The following is a 21,798-nucleotide window of genomic DNA, read 5'->3' as shown; positions in this document are numbered from 1 at the left end:
AACGCTCCAAAGAGTTCACAAATCATAATTCTTTCTCATACTACTTCACATTATATAGAGTTCATCAATTACACGAGGAAGAGTCACAACAAAATAGGAATAAACACAATATACGGACTCACGGTCATGCTAGACACCGGTGTATAGATACTCGTCACCATGCCTCTACACCGTACTCGGTCAATTAGCAGATAGCAAACAAGACTCAACTCCTATTCCCTCAAGCTAGGGTTAAACCAAACACTTACCTCAACTTCCACAGCTAAATCAATCCACAACGACCGCCTTCCCTCTTGAATTCGGCTCCAACTCAATCAAATCTATGAAATAACGACTTTACAGCATTAATATAAGCTAAACAAATCAAACTCAATGCCTAAATATAGTTTTCTAAGCCTTCTTCCCAAAATTCCAAAAATCGACCCCGGGCCCGCTTAGTCAAAACCCGAGGTTCGAACCAATTTCATATCACCCATTCCCCAACGAGCCTGGATATACAATTTGTTTTCAAATTCGACCCCAAAACGAGGTCTAAATCAAAGGAAATTGAAAAGCCCTAACTCTACCCATTTTCCCCCAATTTCAACCCTAGATTACATGATTTAAGCCTAAGAATTTGATAAATGATGAAGGAAAATGAAGGAAACAAGTTAAATAATACTTACCCAAGAAGCTTTGGTGAAGAAGAGCTCTAGAAATCACCTATGGGCTGAGGAGAAGATGAGTTCGTGTGTTTTTGGGTGAAAAATCCCGTCACTGTTCTATTTTGGGTATTTAAAATCACTGGGCAAAATTGCCCTTCGCGTTCGCGGGAACAGTGTCGTGTTTGCGAAGGGTAACTGGGCAAGGCATCGCATTCGCGATTGGAATGATGCGAACGCGGAGAAGAAAGCTGGGGGGGTCCAGGACTTGGTTTATGCGAACGCGGGGACACCTACGCGAATGCGATGAAGGGAGCCTTATGCACTACGCGAACGCGAGGATATAAGTGCGAACGCGATGAGTAAAGTGAAGGCTAAGTCTTCTGAGTCAAAATACTCTACGCGTACGCGAGGAGGTGATGCGAACGCGATGAAGGATGAAGGTGAAGCTTCGCGAACGCGAGAGGCATCGTGCGAACGCGTAGAGTATTTTGACTGTGCACCTGTTGCAGATTTTCTGCAATCTTCCTAAGTCCAAAACTACCCCGAACACCTCCGAAAACACTCCCGAGCCCTCGGGGCTCCTAACCAATCACACACACTAACTCGACAACATCCTACGAACTTAACCGTGCGATCAAATCGCCAAAATAACATCATAAACGAGGAATCAATCCTCAAAATCATCACTTTTTCTACAAACCTCATAAACTTTCATTTCTAGATATTTAGGTTCGAAACACCTCAAATGACGTCCAATTTCAACCAAATTTCACAGGAAGCGCTTAAACCACATATAAGACCTGTACCGGGCACCGGAACCAAAATACGGGCCTGATACCAACACGTTCTAATCAATTTCCTTTTCAAATTTCCATATTAATTTCAAAAAAATAATTTCACAGAAAAATTCATTTCTCGGGCTCTAGACCTCGGAATTCGACTTCGGGCATATGCCCGAGTCTCATATTTTTCTACGAACCCTCCGGGACCGTCCAATCACGAGTCCGGGTCCGTTTACCCAAAATATTGATCAAAGTCAACTTTATTCATATTAATATCAAAATTCATCAATTTTTACACAGAATTTATATTTAAGCTTTCCGGCTACGCGCCCGGACTGCGCACGCAAATCGAGGCAAGCTTAAATGAGGTTTTCAAGGCCTCGGAGACATAGAATGAGTGAGAAAATAGGTGATGACCCTTTGGGTCGTCACAGTTGGACTTAAATCCCTCAAGAAAATTGTCTAATAGATCCATCATCGGGAAAAGTCCCATATTTTTAAAAAAAAATATTATTCAATTAAACTAACACAGCTAAAGTAGCATAGAAAGTCACCCAAAAATCTCCTCACCCCACACTTAAAATTGTGCATTGTCCCCAATGCACATCATAACTATAAGAGGGTAAAAGGAACTCCCTGGTAGGCCAAAAGCTGAAGCTCTAGCAGCTCATGGGGTACTCAGACTTCTCCGGAGCTTGGTCCTTCGTGCGGGTACCTCACACTTAGTTCCAACCATCTGGTTTGCTGTTGCATCCTTCCAATAGCTTTGCTTTCCATGCTCCTAGAAAATAAAAAATTGACACTACAAACATAATACAATTAGAGAAATAAAAAAAATAAAAGAAAGCAATAAAGCTGGGTTGCCTCCCAACAAGCGCTTGATTTAACGTCGCGGCACGACGTGAATCACTTTCTGCCTCCACCTTGAGCTTATGAATTGGACCCCCAATTTGGCATCAAGTTTTCGACTATGCTCCATGGGTGGAGGAACAAATCTAATTGGCCCAAGCAACCATTGTATTATTCTACACTTCTTGGCTTTTTGATGAGGTATGTAGTCCTGTCTTTCTGGCAAGAAAAATTCCATAATGTAGGCACCTTGTTCCTCATTCCTTGACTTCTCAATCGGATCGGATGACTCTATTTCCATATCGTCATCCAAGCACAATGTAGAAAAATGTTTGGAGTGAGGACCAATGCGCTCACACACATGAACTTCAGGACTTTCAGCATCCTCAACATCAATGATACTAGAGTCAACAAAATTTATATCCTCAATGTCCTTGGCTGACTCTAGTCTCACGTCCCCAACATCGACATCCTCAAATTGTAGTTGGCTAGGTTGTTGATGCTTTACTCTGACCTCCTCAGTTAGCACCTCAAATTCACGTTCTTCTTGGCTTCTATCCCCAAAATTGGCTTGCTGAGCATTAAAAGCTTCAACCACTTGACTCGCTTGAGCCTCCAAGTTGCGAATAGTTGCCTCTTGCCTTTCTATCTGTAATTGTTTCTCATTATTTTGTTCCAGAAGGCACTTTAACATATCCTTGATCTCCTTCAGGTCCGCATCCCCAGGTTCTTTATTCCTATTAACTTCACAAGAAAAGGTAGAACCATCATAGTAAGGGGTTGGGAAAAGATAAGAAATATAAGCATAACCATGAAAGTGACCATTTTTACCACCACACACATCACACACATTCCACAAATAAGATTGAGTTGGTGCACATAACTCACTCTCGGGAATATTTTGATAATTTTTATACGGGTGGTTTCCTTCACAATATGTATAAGGATCAATAGTAGAACTATCTACACCTAAATTCCCAAAATTCCAAGATGTCATGTTTCTCAAATCATCAGTTATAATAAAATAAAAATAAAAATACAAAGAAACAAAACAAAAACAAATTAAAAGTTCAAACACGAACTAGCAATATATACAGCTACAACTACACCATTAGTACCCTGGCAACGGCGCCAAAATTTGATCACGCCCAACTCTCTAAAAAAGATAAGAGGTCGCTGCAAATATAATCCGGTCTAAAAGTCCGTAGTCGAATCCAACAGAGAACTAAGGCTTAGCTATATCTGTTTAATATCACTAAGAAGACAAGTTTGAATAATTTTCTAAATTATAAAGATTGAGATTTATATTTCTAACTAATTAACTAGCAAATACTACAAAGCGATAAAATTATCAACTAGCGAGACAAAGGGTTGGAGACTAAATTAAGGAGGTCTAGAGTTATGATTTTCCCAATTGTCGGAATCCTTATAGCTATGTTCCCTACAATTTCGCTGATGTATTCTCTACTGATCGTGAGCACTTTAGGTGCCGTAATTCTCTCTCGAGCAACTACAATAATTTACTAGACATATTCTCTCGAACTACGCTAGTTGACTTTATCTAACCGCTCATTATGACCACGTCAAGGCTTTTTTTTTTCTAAACCTGCCTTTAAACCCGCTGTATTGATTTCTCACATACGTTAGGAGTGACGTTGTTCAACAACCACCTAAACATGTATTCTTTCTCAAGCAACACATAATAAATAGGCACAGTCAATCGATGGCCATTCAATCAACTGAAATAAACACGTAGCTGAACAAATAGATACATTCAAAGGCTAAACTATATTAAAACATAACAAGAATTCATCATACAAAAGGTTCTATCAAAAACCTAGATAACAAATTAGCTATTCATAATAGTATGTAAAACTACAATTCTAAAAGTCATAACCAATAATGGAAATAGGAAGAAGGAAGTGAAAAACTTGTAGAAGAATTCTCCGCCTTGCTCCTAGTGTGTTCTTGAATCCTTAGGTCGAATCCCCGGTCTCCTTAGCCTCCTTAGGTCTAAATTATGTCAAAAGTATGTCTAAGGTCCTCAAAATACCGTTCTTCCATGTATATATACCAAGTAGGGTTGTGCCCAAATAATTATGCCTTCTCATACGCGAAAAAGGACAATTTTTCAGATCTTGACGCTCGCGGTCGTGGTCCGGGCGCAGTATTTTCCCAGTGCACTGCCTCAGTCCGCGTCCAGGTCCGCGGTCGCAGTTTCGACCGCATTTTTTATCCTGTTCCGTTTGAAATTTGGAAAAACGTAAAACACTAAAGTTGTAGCCCTTTGAGTTAACTTTCCTACCATATATTATGGAGCCCAAATAGAGTTCTGAGTGAAAAGTTATGTGCATTTTACTAGACATTGTGCAATATACCTACTCGAGTCTTCGTTTGTTCTTAACTTCAAATTTGACCCCAAAACACGATCCCGGCTTAATTCCTTGAGATTTTACTCAGACTTCAAAGCTCCAAATCACTAGAATTCATTCCATAACATCTATATAGCTCGGAATCACTCCTACAAGGCATAAGGTTAGTGCAAAACACTAACGATTAAAGCTCAAACTCAATTAAAGTACAATAAATTAGAGTGTAATAAGCGACTAAAATACGCAATTATAGCCTATCATCATTAAGGTGAGAGATTAGAGATATATTTAAATTAATAATAGAATCACGCTAAAGAGGGAAGATTCTTGTTCGAGCGAGAATTTGTGTGGTATTCAAAGATCAATTTTTAGAATCTACTTCAAGTAAGGAAAAGTTTCACATTAGAAAAATTATTAAATTAAGGAAATAATAAATGACTTTTTGTCTAATGTGAGCTCTATTTTAAAAGACTAAAAAAGGAAAACGATATTTCGCTAAGAGACTACGTGCTTTTAAATAGTATAGATAGATAGATAAATATAAATATAAATAGATAGATAGATCTAGAATTAGGTAAAACAATATGGAAGAAATTATGTTATATTACATAATATAAATAAGGAATGAATTTATGTAAGTAAAATCGTGTATTTAATTCAAATACAAAAAATCTTTATTAAAAATAAAGACTCCTACATCGAAAAGGAATTTAAAGTGCTCATTTTTCACCTAATATATCCTAATACGTTTCTATAAAATATCAATATGCCAAATTTTATTATAAAAAATGCCCTTCCTAAGCCTAAATAACTATAAAGTGGTCGAAATCTAGTGTAAATGGAAAAGTGCAGGAATCCTAGAATGGTAAGGAATTGAAAAGTTAAGTCCTAAATATGGGAAATAATTAAATGATTATTTCTAAATATTAGAAAAATAATTAAATAATTATTCCTAAATATTAGGAAAATAATCAAATGACTAATTTGTACAATATAAACTCTATTTTAAAAGGCTAAAAAATACGAACGACATTTGGCTAAGGTCTTCGTGCTTTTAATATAGTATAGATATAGATAACCTAGTTAATTTATATGGCTGGGTGTTAATACAGAATGTTGGTAAGTATTTATTAAATTATTTTGTAGACGAAGAGTATCACTACTCACATCTATATATATATATATATATATATATATATATATATATATATATATATATATATATATAGAATAGTAAAGGTGATGTGGCACCTTCCATAGATGAGGATTATAATTTATCTTCTTTCCTGTTTTTTTGCATTTTCCCCCTATTTGTTTCCATTTATTTATATTTTTATTTAATTATTTTCTCAAAAGTCATGTTCTTCCCAAAAATGTCCAACGGTTACAGCAATTACTACTCTAATTTATTACAATTAATACCTCAATACTAATTCTACCACAATTATTCATTGTACGTTATTGTTTCTATTCATATATCGAATGTACGTTACTCATTGCATTGGTCACTATAAATACTAAAGCACATCTTTTTCATTGCATACCTTTCTTCTTTTTTTTCATTAATAATATTTTTCTACTTTTCATTCAAACTCTCAATAAAGAAAAATTGTTTTTCTTGTACCTGTTGATCGGAGAGTGGGCTGAGGGAGTGGGAACTAGAAAAGTATATGTCGTTATGTGGCAGTAAGAGAAAGGTATGAATTTTCAATGATAATAGCTTTTAATTTTCAAGAGAGGTTGAAAGGTATGAATACGTAAAGAAAATAATACTACGAAAGTAAAAAAGTATTCTGATTTACTCTTAATATATTTTATAAAATATTTTAGTATCTAAATTTTACTTTCAACATCAAATTATCCATGTATTATTTTATCTTTTTTGCAATTTATAGTATTTACTGAAAGCTGCTTTATAAAAATAGATAAAGATTGGAAGAAAAATGATGAATCGAGCATTAGAGTGATGGGAGAAGGTTGCAATCGTTCCAGCTGATTTTTTGCTTCCATTATAATCCCAACTATCACAAAAATGTAGTAGTGAAATATTATTTTCTTTGCATTTCTTTTTTTGTTTCTAAAATAAATTAATCAGGCACTGCTAGGATCCATTCATTTGTTAGGCTTTGATCTTTTGTTTAATTACTAATACAGAAGATTTTTCTGTTACCATATTGACTAATCAATTTTATTATTGTTGAAATAGTTATGTGCTATTAGGTGCTTCAATACATTTGGTCAGTAAATTCTATATTCACTTGAATCCAATTAAAAATAACAGCATATCCACTCGCACTACTTGAAATTTGAAGGAGGCATATCAAATTATAAGAGCAAGATCATTAAATAAGCTTTAATCAAGAAGAAGTCTTGAGAAACATTAGAGTAGCTATGTACTTTATCGGTTCATATGATCTAAAAAGGAGATGTTGGAGAAAGAATAAGAAGGGAGGGAGGTATAATTAAGAGTATTTAAGAAGCAAAGATAATATTTCCTTTCTGAAGGAATGAAGGGTGTGAATACTAAAAAAGAAATAAGAAAAAGTTAAGCACCGAAAAAGAGAGCGAAGAAAAATATAATGTTGGAATGAATATAGAAAAGGTGAAACTATATGAGAAAAAAATATCAAGATGGAAAATGATAGATATGAGATAGCAAAAATGATGGGTAGACAAATACAAGAAAAATAACAAAAGAGGAAAAGGGTATTTCAAGATATCAAGGTAATAAGAATATTAAATGGGAAATCTTTTTTCACGTCTTCTTTATTTGTAAAATTTAGAATAAAGTCTTTTTATTATTTTTATTGATGTTGTTTTATTACTCTGTTATTAAGTTGCTTTTATTCATATGCATTGAACTTCAGGGTGGTAGCATGGTGCTTAGCTGGTTGGATTAATTTTTTTGGGTCTGTAAATGTGTGAGTTCTTTACGAGTTCGGTGAGTTTACTAACATGAAAAATGTATTTAGATTCATAAGTAATGTCTTTTAAGATCTCTTCATTATCGTTTCTTCTTCTATACGTCTGATTCTTGTAGGGTGGATAGCAACAGAGATGGAAATATCACGAGAGACAGAGTTCAAGATGTAAGATTATCATATTATATTTGTCCAATATCCATTAGCTAGATCAATATTGGTGTCCTTTTTTCGCTTTCTTTGTTGGTAGATTAGTATGAAAAAAAAAAAATTAATGTATGAAGGCACCATCAAAGAATGGTCACCTGATTTAGAAGAAAGACTTCATTTTTGACTTAAGAGGGGCAAACTTAGCAAGGAAAACAAGTTTTTCATTTGCAGATGAGGAGATAAAATCCTATGTTCACACAGATATACTCCAACAAATTTCAGCTTTTGTATTCTTTCCGCAAAAGTTTTTTCCTGCATAATTCTCACTTTTGGCATATTTAATGGACGGGTACAGTTGTTACTTCTTGAAAGAGGGCTGACTTGATACGATAAAATGTTGAGCTTTTCATGCAACCAGTACCAAACACATGTTAGCAGCTTCTTTTTATATTTAGTATTCTTAAAAATAATATATATATATATAAAAGTTGCATTTAAATTTTATTTACAGTATAAAACTTCTTGGTAGTTGATAGGGAGGGTTTTACTAAGGGCTTATCCAGTACAAATCCCAGTTAATTACGTTAGTAAGAAAATATTGTCGCTGGAGAATATGCAAAAGATAAGATTGTTCAAAGAGTAGTATTTCCCTAATAATATATTGAATGCTTTTGAGATACAGCTATGATATTATTTGAATAAAAATATGAGGATGTCAATAAAATTATAATATAATTAATCTTGAGGACCGCACGAAGCGCAGGCTATTAACTAGTTATATGATATATATCGTACATCAAGGACCAAGAAACGTGAATTTTAATTAAATTTTGCAGGTTGATTTGGAAAACCTCCATAAATTCAACTGAAAGAAGGAACTATAGGTCTCTAGAAATAATTAGTAGTAATAATGTAGACAGCTACCCTCAAAATAATAATAGCATGTTTCTTGGATTAGGTATTCAACATGCAATAAAAAGTAGCTACAACTAATTCTCTCCATTGGAGGAACGCATTATGTTGTAGATTGTTTGGGCTTATTTTTGTCCTGGCATTTCATAATTGAAGCCAAACTGAACACGTAGTAATACTTGAACAAACTGACAAAAACAAACAAGTTTGCTGGTCTGTGTTTTTAGGTTTAATAGACTCTCTATGAACTGGTCAGGATTAGCTATATGAATCCTGTCATACTAATCCATTTGAGGAATCGGAAGGTCACGAAACAAGATCTGCTGTTGCAAATGGCTTTAGAATTATTTGCCTTCCATCTCAAGGAATGTCATTGAGACTCACTCGCGACACTTAACTTCACAATGTGGCACAGTTATCCACCAAGTCAACAACAATCCACTCAATAGGCTGCTGAGCTACATAAGAATTTAAACTCTACTTAAAGCTTTTGAAATGCAACATATTAATGACTTCTAGAAAATTAAAATTGAAGTTGGAGAAATGTATGCCCACCCAATTTGTTTGGGACTGAGGCGTAGATGTTGTTGGAGGAATGTATGCCCACCCAATTTGTTTGGGACTAAGGCATAAGCAGTAGTTGTTGCAGAAATTTATACCCAGCCCTGAGTTTCCTTTGCTACAAGGATTCATCAGCATATGGTAACTTGCAGGGAGCAGCTGGGTTCTTTGACTTGTATTGGCCTAGTAGTTCTGCAACAGTTCTACAACGACATTGGTTTCCAGGGCGGATAACATCCCCATAAACAGCCATTTCAATTACATCGAGTTCCTTATCTGCATGGCCCAAGGCACATGGCAAATATTAGTAAAATATTACTGCAAGAAAAAAAAAATGACCATGCAGTCAGTATACAAATTTATATGCCATTTTCTGTGTGAAGTGGGAAAGGATAACTTAAGCAATTACACATCTTAAGGGACCTTAAGGTTGGTGAAGTTTTGCTAGATTTCATAGAAAATCTTATACCATATACTATTGAAGGGGAGAGTTCGAACAACGGTAAAGTTATCTCCGTGTGATCTATAGGTCACGAGTTCGGGCCGCGGAAGCAGCCATTAATGCTTGTATTTGAGTAGGTTGTCTACATCACACCCCTAGGGGTGCAGCCCTTCCCCGGACCCTACGTGAATGCGCGATGCTTTGTGCATTTTTTAGTCTCCACAGGTTACCTCTCAGACAAGAATATCTGTATTTGCACAAATTGTATAAAAGAACGTATTACTGATCCTCTATACTTACCAATTCCTGAGCCTTGATAGGAAGGTATGGAGGTCGAGGATTAGGGTAGTACAGTAGGTAGTCTAGAGTATTCATAACAGTAGTATTGGCACGCAGTCTCGCTTTCCGTTGGTAGTAGGTTTTTATGACTAACCGTTGTTTCCTTCATTGTTGATCACCTTACTATCTTGTTGTTTTTATTCTGCTTTTATATGGCTTTTGGTACTGTCCCTTCTTGTCTATATTTTCATTAATATGGTGCTTATACTTTCCTGAGCCGAGGGTCTATTGGAAATAGCCTCTCTATCCTCCCAAGGTAGGGGTAAGGTCTGCGTACACACTACCCTCCCAGACACCACGGTGTGGGATAATACTAGGTATGTTGTTGTTGCTATACTTACCAATTCCATTATACCTTATTTAACAACAACTGCGCCTCAGTCCCAAACAGTTCCAAGGTTACCTTATCCACAAAAAATGAAAAAAAAAAAAAAAAGAACTCACCAGTTAGTTATCAGTTACATAATCTGACGTTGCCTAAGCTATTGTTTCACACAGCAAGCTCTGTAATACTTATTGTGAAAGAGCAGAATATAGAGTTTGGAAAATAAGTGGAGGTGAAAGACTGGCACAACTTCAGAAAGGGGTCTAACTAGTTGAGAGAGCCAAGCAAAAGTTATTGGTTCTATCCTTTGTGAGAAGATTATATATAGATGGTAGCACAGACTAATATAGCAGGGATCAAATTCTGAGGAACTGAGGCAGTATCTACCAAGATAAAGAACCTCTATGTGTATTTACGTTATGTCTAGCTAACATGACAAAGGAACCCTTCTAGGTGGACTAATTATAGGCTCTTCGCTTGATCTTCTACAAGGGAAAAATCTTATCCCTGTTAGGTTCTAGATTGACAAGAATAATCTCAAAAAAGATAAGATCTGCATATTTTGGGAAGAATAGTCTACGTCCACGTTCGCACAAAAGAAAAACAGTTATATTACTTGTGTTCTGTTGCAAAGATTCTCCTGCTTTCACATCATGCTTTCTCACTAGGGTTATGCGACGAGAACTAGGACTTGGAATTCTAACCAAACTTTTATTTGGATTCAGAGACCAGCTTTAAACCAAAAACCTTCTCCAACTACTGCTGGCTGTAGGAGACCTAAAAAGACATACAGTAAAGATTAATCTTAATGTGACAGCGTGCATACTGCCCCTCTGATGAAATTCTTTTATCAGAATGAGACCTTACATGGGCCAAGAGAGTACCGAACGGAAAAGCGTTAATCTGAGCAAGACATCCCCACAAGAACCATCACAATGACAACCAAGAAAATGCAACTTAGGTTCAAACCAAATACCGTGACAATAGCAATGTTTCACATGATTCTTTAATGGTTATGCAAAATAATTTGCCTCCCATATTAAGTGATTGTATCACTATATCTCCATTTATGAAGTGTGTAAATTATCTTGTTAAACCTGAAAACACATGAATACCTGAAAACCACCATGAAAATAAAATATTACAAGAAGTATAACTACACTTCAATCTCAGACAACAATTAGATCATTATAGAATTACAATCAGTAGTAATCCTGTAATCCAGATAGAGAAACTTAAACTTCTAAATTACCACGGAAATGACGCACTTTAATCTTAAGAGGCTACGGGAGAACAGAACTGTTATTTAGCTCACAGCTCTCCATTGGAGATGCTAGACCAGAAACCATAAAGATTGATAATGTGACAAGTGATAGAGGCAGAACAAATAGGGAAAGATCAGGATAATACCAGTGAACTTGATATCGCAGGAGTAGCTTTTTAACTGACTAATATCAATCTCATCCTTGTTGGCTTTAAGCCTGTTCACCCTTGTTTGAAGGATCTGACAGTTCTCCGCTATGGACTCACCCCCTGCATAAGGAAACACATTGTAAAATGGTGCAACAACCATGTATTGACCACCGAATCAAAATTCAATGGACCCATCTCACTCCTCCCGCCCAACCACCAGATGCAAAAAAAAATAATAGAAAAGCAGGATTTTTCATCAGTTAATATTCTCTCCAAATGATTAAAATCACTAAACAAGAAAAAACCAAAATCAGTTTAGGAGTGAATCAGATCAATCAAACAATCAAATACCCCTCAATCCCAATTGTTGAAGCTGCCTATAAGATTCATCTATATCCATTCCCTATTATTAAGGTCCATTTCATTACATTTAGGTGAAAACAGAATCAACTATCCCTCAAATTCAGAGGCGGAGCCAAGATTTCAACTTGAAGGGATTCTTAACTTTAGTACGACGACTTCATTTGAAATTTAATATCTGTACATAATGAATTTCTCAACAGAAATACACTGTTTGAATAAAAGCTAAACCTATATTCGGGCTTCTAGCTCCACCCCTGCCCTCAATTTCAAACTAGTTTGTTTATATGAATCCTCTATATCTAATCCGCTCTATTTGGGCTCAGTTCGTTCCACTTGGGCAGTAATGGTTAACTATGGTAATAACAAAATCAATAAAGCCCCAATTCCAAACTAGCTAGGATTGACCACATGAATCCTATGTATCAACTCCGAGTCCAATTCATTTTGCTTGAACAGTAATGATTCACTTTGACAATAATAAGCAATCAACTAATCCTTAATCTCAAATTGATGAAAGAATGTTCAGGAACAAATTAGTCAAGGTCAGCTACAAGGGGCAGACATAGAGTATAAGTTATGGGTTCATCTGAACCTAGTAGCTTCGGCTTGGACCTTGTGTATGCGTTAAGAAAATAAACAAATAATTGATCTCTAACTCAGTAAATCAAATGAGTTGTAGAATCCCGAACTCAAAATAATAAAGTTCAAATCCGGCCTCTATTGGCTACTAGAGTGAATCAGCTAAAAATACGGAAATATGTAGAACAGTTATGTTAGCAAACTACTGGTAATAAATAGGAGGGACCTTTGGAGAAGGGAATAATGTGGTCATATTCAAAGCAAAGGCAGCCTTGACAATTGGCAAAGCGTTTACAGACGACGTTTCCGGCGGAATCTTTGCGCCAGCGTTCGGGATGTCGACCAGGTACAGTCTCCGCCTTGGCCCAGCACATCTTCTTCGCTTCAGTGTCAAAAGTCCTTGGTCTTTGTTCCTTTTCTCCTCCTCGAGATCGACCAGGTGAGCTTGAAGAGCTCATTTTACTACCTAACCCAGTTCCCGCTCTCTCTTTCTTGGCGTTTAGGTGGAGGAGATTGACAGACTATACAAGGAAGGACACGAGACGACTGTAAATAGGAAGAGGGAAATCATCAACAAATCATCTTCTTTTTCCGTGACATTGGAACTTTCCAGGCCTCTCGTTGGATAAAATAGAACCTAGACTTTTGTGCATTTGATTTGAAGAGAATAGCTGCATATGTTTTCCCGTTCCTTCTTTATTTACCTAGGAAAGGGTTGTATATTTTTTTTTTTCAAAATCAATATGCACAAAAATACTACAGAAATATTTGAAATAGAATAATTTTGCTCTTGTTTTGTTTTTGCCCTTGACAGGAATTGTGGAGGTCGAGCATTAAAGTTGTAGGTTAGGGGAAGTTGTGGATATTTCTACAGCGCGCTAGAGTGAGACTAGCCAGTTAGGAGTTAATCTTAGGAGGCTACTGATCAGCTACTGATGCAGAGATTTATCTGTTGGATATTAGTATACCTCTCATCCTTTTCGTATTTCCTATATTTCTTATATTGATGTTATTTTGTTATTTTATGTTGTGTTATGTATTTTATGTTATTTTAGTATGAGTCTATTGATAGTACTAATATATCGTCTCTTGTTGCTGTCTTGAGCCGAGGGTCTTCTAGAAACAGCCTCCCTGCCCCTCAGGGTAGGGGTAAGGTCTGCGTACATATTACCCTCCCCAGACCCCACTTGTGGGATTACACTGGATTGTTGTTGTTGTTGTTGTTGTTGTTGTTGTTTTGTTTTTGCCTTTTTGACACAAAAATTCCCTCCTCAATAGTCAATTAGCTTAAAATTTACACTCTCAACTAGCCAAATAGCTCAAAAATATCCTTTTCGGAACGGAAAAAGGCTAATTCTGCATAATTCGAAATGAGACAATTGTGCCCTTGTTCTTTTTATCTTTGTGGAGGGGAATTTAAATGTGCTAGAAAAATATAACAACAAAAATAAGAAAATAAGTAGTATAAATCCTTCTCGTTTTAACAAAGTAGAAATGATGACATGTAGCTATTCTTTTTCTTTTGGTTCCTTACGCATAAGGTTCACTTAAGAGAGAGAAACTCTTACTTCCCTCTAGAATACTTGGAAAAGGACACAACCACCAAATATTCCACCGGAACCACCGGACCATAATAATCACATGGAGGTAGAAGACACCTCATCTCACTCCTACAAGAAAATGCTCCTAGACAAATAAGAAACAACTCAATCCAAATACTACGGGGAAGAACCCCCTACAAACAATAACGATGACAAAGGAAAAGAAAATGATGGCCCAATAGCCCTAACCCAGGAAGACAAAAATTGCCTATACCATCCTTGGCGTTTCTCCGTCATCATAAAAGTCTTTGCTCGTAGAATGCCCGACCATTTCCTCCGATCCAGACTAACTGACATTTGGAATCCATTTGAATAGTTAATCTTGATTGACCTAGGATGAAATTTCTTCGTAGTCGAATTCGGATTGGAGGAGAATATGGTTAAAGCACTACACCTAGGTCCTTGGTTCATATTTGGGAACTTTCTCAGTCCGAAAATGGGAACCCAAATTCGTTCCACAAGAGGCAACTCTATCCTTCACTGCCATTTGGAATCGTTTGCCCCAATTGCCAACCGAGTTCTAGGATAAAAAAATTTTGGAAAAAGTTAGAAGGAAACTAGGCAAACTACTCAAAATAGACACGTGCACGTCCTCTACCCTAAGGGGGAGGTATGCACGAATCTGTATCCAAGTGCCTTTCGAAACTCCGGTGGAAACATCTGTCGTTATTGGAGATCACAAACAAGCAGTATCTACGAGGGGGGGGGGGAACTTTTTGTAAAGGTTGTGGCAGAGTAGGACACACCCTGGAATCGTGTACCCACAGACAGAGCGGCAACACCACCACAAGAAGTACCAAAATGCTATAAAACGCGCAACAAGCAAGAGGTCAAAGAGGAATGGAAAATGGTAACCTTTCCAAGGAGAAGGAAACCAATTCAATCGCTCATGCAAGAGCAAAGCAAAGTGACGAGAACTACTAACCAGACTAAAGAATCAATACAAAAAAGTCGGGTAAAAATGTTTGATGTTAATTCTAGTAAGTTCCTATGAACTAAAACCTTTAAATATAATACTAAGAATCATGCTAATAAGGCCAATAACCATCAACGGCCTATTAATTTGTCTAACCAACAAAAATCCAATACCTCTTCCCCGCAAGCCCATTCCATACAGGAACAACCCTAGTACAATGCAACAAGGAAACTGGGACCGGGGCAGGAGGAAACAAGTACGGTACCAATGCATGCCCTACCCAAACCCAAAACACAAATAGTGCGGCCCTTATCACGAAACAAAGATCAGGCCTGGGCCTGACAATCCAAAGTGGTTTGGGCCATCAGCTACCCATATCGCCCACTACCGTGGACCATCCCCAATTGGTAAATGCCCACCAAAATGATACACCCTACCCCAATACCTACTCAACCCTTGATCATCCCATACCAGAGCAACCTGCTGAAATAACCTCACCACAATCCATGGATACTCAAGTGCATCACTTGAGAAAGCACCCAATCTCAGGAGATATGACAACTTTCGTTCACTCAAACGAATACACAATTAATTTTAAATCTCCGGTATTAGACGCAAATCTCAAAGATCTGTAGACCAAAAATGATTTGACAAGGAGCACTAAACTCTCTATTATGCATCCACATTCCAATCCAACCCCCGCTTTTACCCAAAGAGGCAAATCAAAAACCCCAAAAATGGAACACCCACAGAACAACCCATCCTCGTAACTACACCCCACTACCGCCGGACCACGCACATGTATCTTGGCTAGAACTAGCTTTGCAGGGCCAGGGTCTAGCTTACAATTTCCTCTTAGGGAATCAACCGGTTACCCTAATCATCCAGAACCCAGCGCATCTAACAAAGGTGACCATGGAGGCTCTGAACAAGGCCCTGGCAACCTTTGCTACTCATATATAGCAATCAATGATCCTCACAAGCAGGGTGTTCTCAAGCCACTGCTAACTCTGACCCCTGTACTAAGTATGAAGAACCCAGGAAAAAAGAAAGTTGTAATGCCTACTCAGGGGAAAGAGAAGGCACAAAAGATGGACTTCCCAACCAACCCCACCCCTCTAATGAATTATGTTGATACCCAATTTTGCCATCATATTTTTTCAAATAGTAGATATACTCTCAAAATATTATTTTGCATAATTACTTGACTTACAAGAGTTATACAAGTATTTTCTATAATTTTCATAATTATTTGAAGCTTTTAAATTGATTTCTTGCATTTAAATTGTTCAAATATTTATTAATTACCCTTTATTTTTTTTTTGTGTTGACTTAATCATCCAAATTCATTATTTGTATCCACATCTATGCTTCATAATATTTTACTTTGTTTCAAATAATTATATTTGTAATTTAGAGATATTTTACATAATTATACAGAATTTTACAATAATTGTCTATATTCTGTGCATAATTGATATTTATTATATTATTAGAATTTATTACATTTTTGTACTGTTAATATATCACTTTCAATCATTTTATTGCATAAATAATATTTTTATTATTTATTAATCACTTTTTATAAATTATTTTTAAATAAGTTTTGCATATTTAATTTCATAGCCATATTCCAAGCCAATTTCTGGATCCAAATACCAGCCCAGACCTCAAGAGACCATGGCCCAATACCCCAGTCCAAACCAGACGAGCCCTTTAATTCTAAACCAGTCGGGATCCATCTCCATGACCCGCCCCATTCTTCTTTTAATCTTGGCCGTTGATCTCAGAGATCAACGGTCCCATAAACCATCCGCCCTTTTTAATTATATCCCCCCCAAACCTTATTCCCATTCTTTAGAGATAGCCGCCCCTAAATCCTCTCTACTCTCATCTTCTCCTCTCAAACCCTAACAGCCGCCTCAATCTTCCCCAATCCTAGTTCTAATATGGAATCTCCCCATGATTTTCCTTCCATATATGCTCGATCTCTCCGTTATTTATATGGTATTGGTATCGCATAATGCTTGTCTATCTTTGGCAAGTATACGGTTCTAAATCAAGCAACCATCTCCAGACGTTCGAGATTTAGATGATATTTCGTCTATATACACCTACTACCAGGCCCTATGGGTCCGATTCAGTGAGGTTTTTACTATTTTTGTTCTTCGTTTTAAACTAGGGTTTGCCGGATTTTCCTAAATTGATTCTAATTGATTTTGCATGATATATTTTCCTTATTTGTGTTTAATCGACTGTCTTTCCTTGTTTGGGTACTTGATTTTGATACTATATAATCCCCTCCCCAATTTCCCCTTTGGAGAGACTCTAATCGCTAAAAACTACTACTGTTCTCTTATTCTTTCTTGTCTTATACTATTCTGAGGCTCCATCTTTTGGCCGGCTGAAAGTCAAGGCCACCCCTTTCTCAGTGTGAGCACTGCCCAGGGTTCATTCGAAATCCTTGAGAACTCTGACGCACTGAGATTTCTAGGTTCTAATGTTCGTTTTGCTATTAACACTGAAGTGTTGCTAAAATTACTCCTCTTGTTTACTTGTTCTTCTGTAACTGGTAATGTATATATGACTCTTGCAATTTCATTTCTTTCCGTTTGTATTCCTGCTCTACACATCTATGTCTCTAAGAATTTGTATGAATCAACATGCCATTATATTTTTTGAAGCTCTTCTTGAGGCTCTATGCCTTCTAGTAGTTCAACTTGTCTATTTATTACTTTGATTCTGCCTTCTTATGCCTGCCTGCTAATGTATGTGCTCGGATGTTTATCACTATTGCTCATTCTGAGTTTGGTTTCTTGCCTTGTCCTGTACTATTACGAATAACCAACTCATACCTAGAATGTGTTCTAATCCCTATTGTGAAATTTATGCCCAACCTACTATCTTTCTGGAGTTCTACTGTTAAGTTATGACCTGTTCCCATGCTATTTGTAACTCTATTGTATTTTTGACTTGCGCAATCTTGTGTTCCTAAGTATTAGTTGAGACCTTTAGAGCATTTTCTCCTATGAGTGGCCAACTAGTATAAGGTGTTATGCTTGTATGTCCTATTGATGTGAAGATGATGTTTTTTTGTTTACTATAAGCTTTCTGGTATTGTAACTGATACTCAGCATGTTAAAGTTTTGTCACACTCAACTAAGTGATTGCTCGATCATGAACATGTTCTATTATGTTGTTTTCACTGAGCTTTCATGTTAAAACTCTCATGTGAAGGTTATGCTCTACTTGTTCTTGTCTATGACTCTATTATATTTTCATGTTTAAATTTTGTGTCTAAAATTCTTTTAGGCTAATTCTGAATCAGTTTACTTTTGAAACTCTCTTGGAATAGTCCACTGTCCTATGATGGTCAATCCTGTTACTTTAGCTTTATTTCTTAAAATACAAGCATGAATCTCCCTTGTGAACTTGTCTGTATTTCCTGTATCCTTGTCTATGTGTTTTGGCTAGAATTGTTGTTAGTTACAGCTTTAGGAGTAAAGTGTGAAAAGTTGTTAATCAATTCCATGAGTGGTTTGTCACCTGTATGGTTAAGTTTGGCATCCATTTGGCTAAGTAAGTTATTCGTTGGGCCTGATGTTGGGCTATATGTGTTGTTGGACCTGGGAAGATCCTACTGCCCTTGTGAGCCTGAGATTTGGGTCTGTTGGTTGATGAGGTTGCTGAAGGCTCAGAAACTCACTGGGTTATTTTGTAGCGAGCCTATACTGATAGGGCATGTATTTGTTTCAGTCCGTATTTCTGTCACCTTGAGTTCGTATCATTGTATTTTGGTCCTGTAATTTGTAATGACGAACAATTGGGGAATTAGTGAATTGGGGAAATCGGGTACATATTAATGCTTGCATAAAGGGTAAAATACATGCCTATAGGGTTTACGTGGGTTATTTGCCATTTCGTTCAGCATGCCATATATGCTATTTGGTTTCATGTGTTGCACACTAATAGAAAGCATGCCTATAGGAATCACGCACACACTCCACTTCATTTTTGTCAAACATGCTATATTTGTTTCCATGTCTACTATCCAACACTCTTAGATAACATGTTTATAGGATGCAACAATGTAATGCCTTTACTTACCTAGATACCATGACTACAAGGTCCTAACTAATTAATCAACTACTTCGTGTTGTTTACACTACTTCACTTAGATAGCATGCCTATATGAATAAAGTGTTATAAAATCAGTTTCAATTGTCAATCGTTAGAAATTCTGCCTATAGGATGTGGTTATTCATCTTAGACAACATGTTTATAAAATCAATGTCGCAAAATCTATGTTTCTAAATGGCCTTACTGCCTCTTCATACAAACAAGTAGAGATTACGTCTATAGGACCTGTAATGCCTTCAATATACAAATCTATTAGTTTAAAGCTGCAATGTTGCCTATACAATGCCCTAAATCAGAATCAATTAGAAATAATGCCTATAGGACCTGCAATGTTTTAATCTGCCTGAACGCTATTTATATATAATATTGGAATCAGAATCACATAGAGATCCTGCCTATAGGACTTAACGATTAATAACGTGCACCGCCTAATATGAAAATCTGTGACTGATCGCGTGCCTTTTGTGCTTATGTGTTGAGGTTAACTTGAGCCTTTCCTTGCTATTATGTGCAGTCCTAACTGTTTTGAATGTCTCCTAGTTTTTATCATTTTGAGCATCCTAAGTAAGTCTAGAACCACCCAAATAGAGGTCTAAAGCCTCCTAGACCATAGACATGGGACGGATAATGCATGCATAGGATGAGTCTTAGAATTAAATTAGAGCGCCTTTAGGTAAACAACTTCAATATAGTAATTGGGTAGCAGGAGATGATAGTCTGTGCCCGCTGAATAATATGAACAACTCCTACTTTAAGGGATTGTGAAGTATTATTTATGTTACATGGGGTGATCCTTTAGGCTAAAAAACTTTGGATCCCCACCCCCCACTTCCCCTTTATGCTTGCTAAAAGGAATTAATCATTAAATAGAGACCGACGTAGTTGTGATCTTTAAACTCCTATTCATATAGTATATTCTTCCTCAAATTGGCCTATATTATAATAGGACTTTCAACTTTTATATCTTCCTTCATACGCTCACCTAGTTTAATTACATAATCCACATAGTTTAAAGTTCGGCTAGGACCCACAGTTATGGACCTCGAAGAGTGCCTAACACCTTCTCTCCGAGGTAATTTGAGCCCTTACCCGATCTTTGGTGGCGTTGACTAGTCAAATATAGTAATTCGCAAATAGGTGCGCTAGCGCACCTTAAAAATCGTTAGGTGGAGACTCTTCTCTTTTAATACCCATTTAAAAGAGTTGTCACACATCGAAACCCGCTTTTGAGAGAAAAAGGAGCAAGACAAATTCCATCATATGGAATGTTAGAGGGGGGAACAATGCGGAGTTCAGAAGACATTGCTCAGCCATGGCGCAACTCCACAAACCAGATATGCTAGTACTGCTGGAAACAAGGATGAACGACCACAAGAAGTTGACTGAGGAACTTCAATTCGACATTTTCATCCAGTTCTCGGCAGTGGGACTCTCTGGAGGTATCGTAATGATATGGAAGGAAGACATTGTACAGGTAGATGAGGTATCCACCACTCCCCAAGGTATCCATGCAATGGCCAAGGTATTACCCTCTCATACCCCCATGGCTTTTTTTCTGCAATTTATGCTAGCAATTTTTTATTTGATAGGAAAGTGCTATGGGACTTTTTAGTTGATATCTCTAGGAATTTCCTTGGTAATTGGTTTGTTGGAGGTGATTTTAATAAAGTTCTGAAATCTAGGAATAAGATTGGGGGTAACAACATCAACTCTAACAGAAGTAACCTGTTTTGGAATTATCTCAATCGATGCAAGCTAGTAGACCTAGGGTATAAAAGTAGTAAATACACGACAAGAGATACAAGAATAAGGATAGCCTGATTCTAGAGAGAATTGATAGATGTTTTGCTAATCACTGTTGGATTTCTGAGTACCCTGAGGCCAATGTTACCCACCTACCTAGGACCCATTCTGACCACTGTCCTTTGCTCATTAGATTAAAGGGAGAGCCTGTTACTAATTCCAACAAACCCTTTAGATTTGAGTCAATGTGGTTTAGCCATCCTTCCTTCCTCAATCATATCTTGGACTCTTTCCCCCCTAATTCCTCTCTCATCCAGTCAACACATCTCTTTAAGTCTAGAGTCACCCAGTGGAACATGCGTACTTTTGGTAATATTTTCCATAAAAAGAGGAGGCTTCTGGCCAAAATAGCTGGCATTCAGAAATCCCCTAACTACCAATTCAGTGATTTCCTTATAAATCTTGAAAATAGTCTGTTTGAAGAGCTTGACTTAATCTTTAAGAATGAGGAAGATTTCTGAAAACTGAAATTCAGAATTAACTGGCTCACTGATGGAGATGCTAATACTAGATTCTTTCATACTTCCACTCTTAATAGGAGAAGAAGAAACAGAATTCTCTCCCTAAAGGATGAAGCTGGCAATTGGCAACATGATTAGCAGGAAATCAATGTCTCTATCCTAAACTACATCAGATCCTTGTACACCTCTTCACATACACAATCACCTATACACACCAGCTGCCCA

General features: G+C 36.9%; 1 protein-coding gene and 1 long non-coding RNA gene across 2 annotated transcripts; one reads left to right on the top strand and one right to left on the bottom strand.

The window, feature by feature from the left end:
- Nucleotides 1-6,234: 6,234 nt before the first annotated feature.
- LOC109236345 lies at nucleotides 6,235-7,991 on the top strand. The gene is made up of 3 exons (XR_002069481.1): nucleotides 6,235-6,344; nucleotides 7,515-7,588; nucleotides 7,688-7,991. It is a non-coding gene; the product is annotated as an uncharacterized LOC109236345 (long non-coding RNA).
- Nucleotides 7,992-8,806: 815 nt separating this feature from the next.
- On the bottom strand, nucleotides 8,807-13,331 carry LOC109236335. The gene is made up of 3 exons (XM_019402507.1): nucleotides 12,879-13,331; nucleotides 11,708-11,830; nucleotides 8,807-9,467 (listed from the first exon to the last, which is right to left on the bottom strand). Exons 1-3 carry the CDS (start codon nucleotides 13,108-13,110, stop codon nucleotides 9,310-9,312), a joined length of 513 nt encoding a protein of 170 aa, XP_019258052.1. The 5' UTR covers nucleotides 13,111-13,331; the 3' UTR covers nucleotides 8,807-9,309.
- Nucleotides 13,332-21,798: the final 8,467 nt, after the last annotated feature.

The sequence above is a fragment of the Nicotiana attenuata genome, unplaced genomic scaffold (assembly GCF_001879085.1).
Source record: "Nicotiana attenuata strain UT unplaced genomic scaffold, NIATTr2, whole genome shotgun sequence".
NCBI lineage: Eukaryota > Viridiplantae > Streptophyta > Magnoliopsida > Solanales > Solanaceae > Nicotiana > Nicotiana attenuata.
This window is presented reverse-complemented; position numbering and strand designations above follow the sequence as displayed.

Coding starts and splice junctions, on each gene's coding strand:
- LOC109236335 (XM_019402507.1), bottom strand. CDS start 13,110: ATGAGCTCTTCAAGCTCACCTGGTCGATCTCGAGGAGGAGAAAAGGAA. Junction 11,831..12,878: donor CATTATTCCCTTCTCCAAAG/GTCCCTCCTATT, acceptor TTCCTTATGCAG/GGGGTGAGTCCATAGCGGAG. Junction 9,468..11,707: donor CTGCGATATCAAGTTCACTG/GTATTATCCTGA, acceptor TGGGCCATGCAG/ATAAGGAACTCGATGTAATT.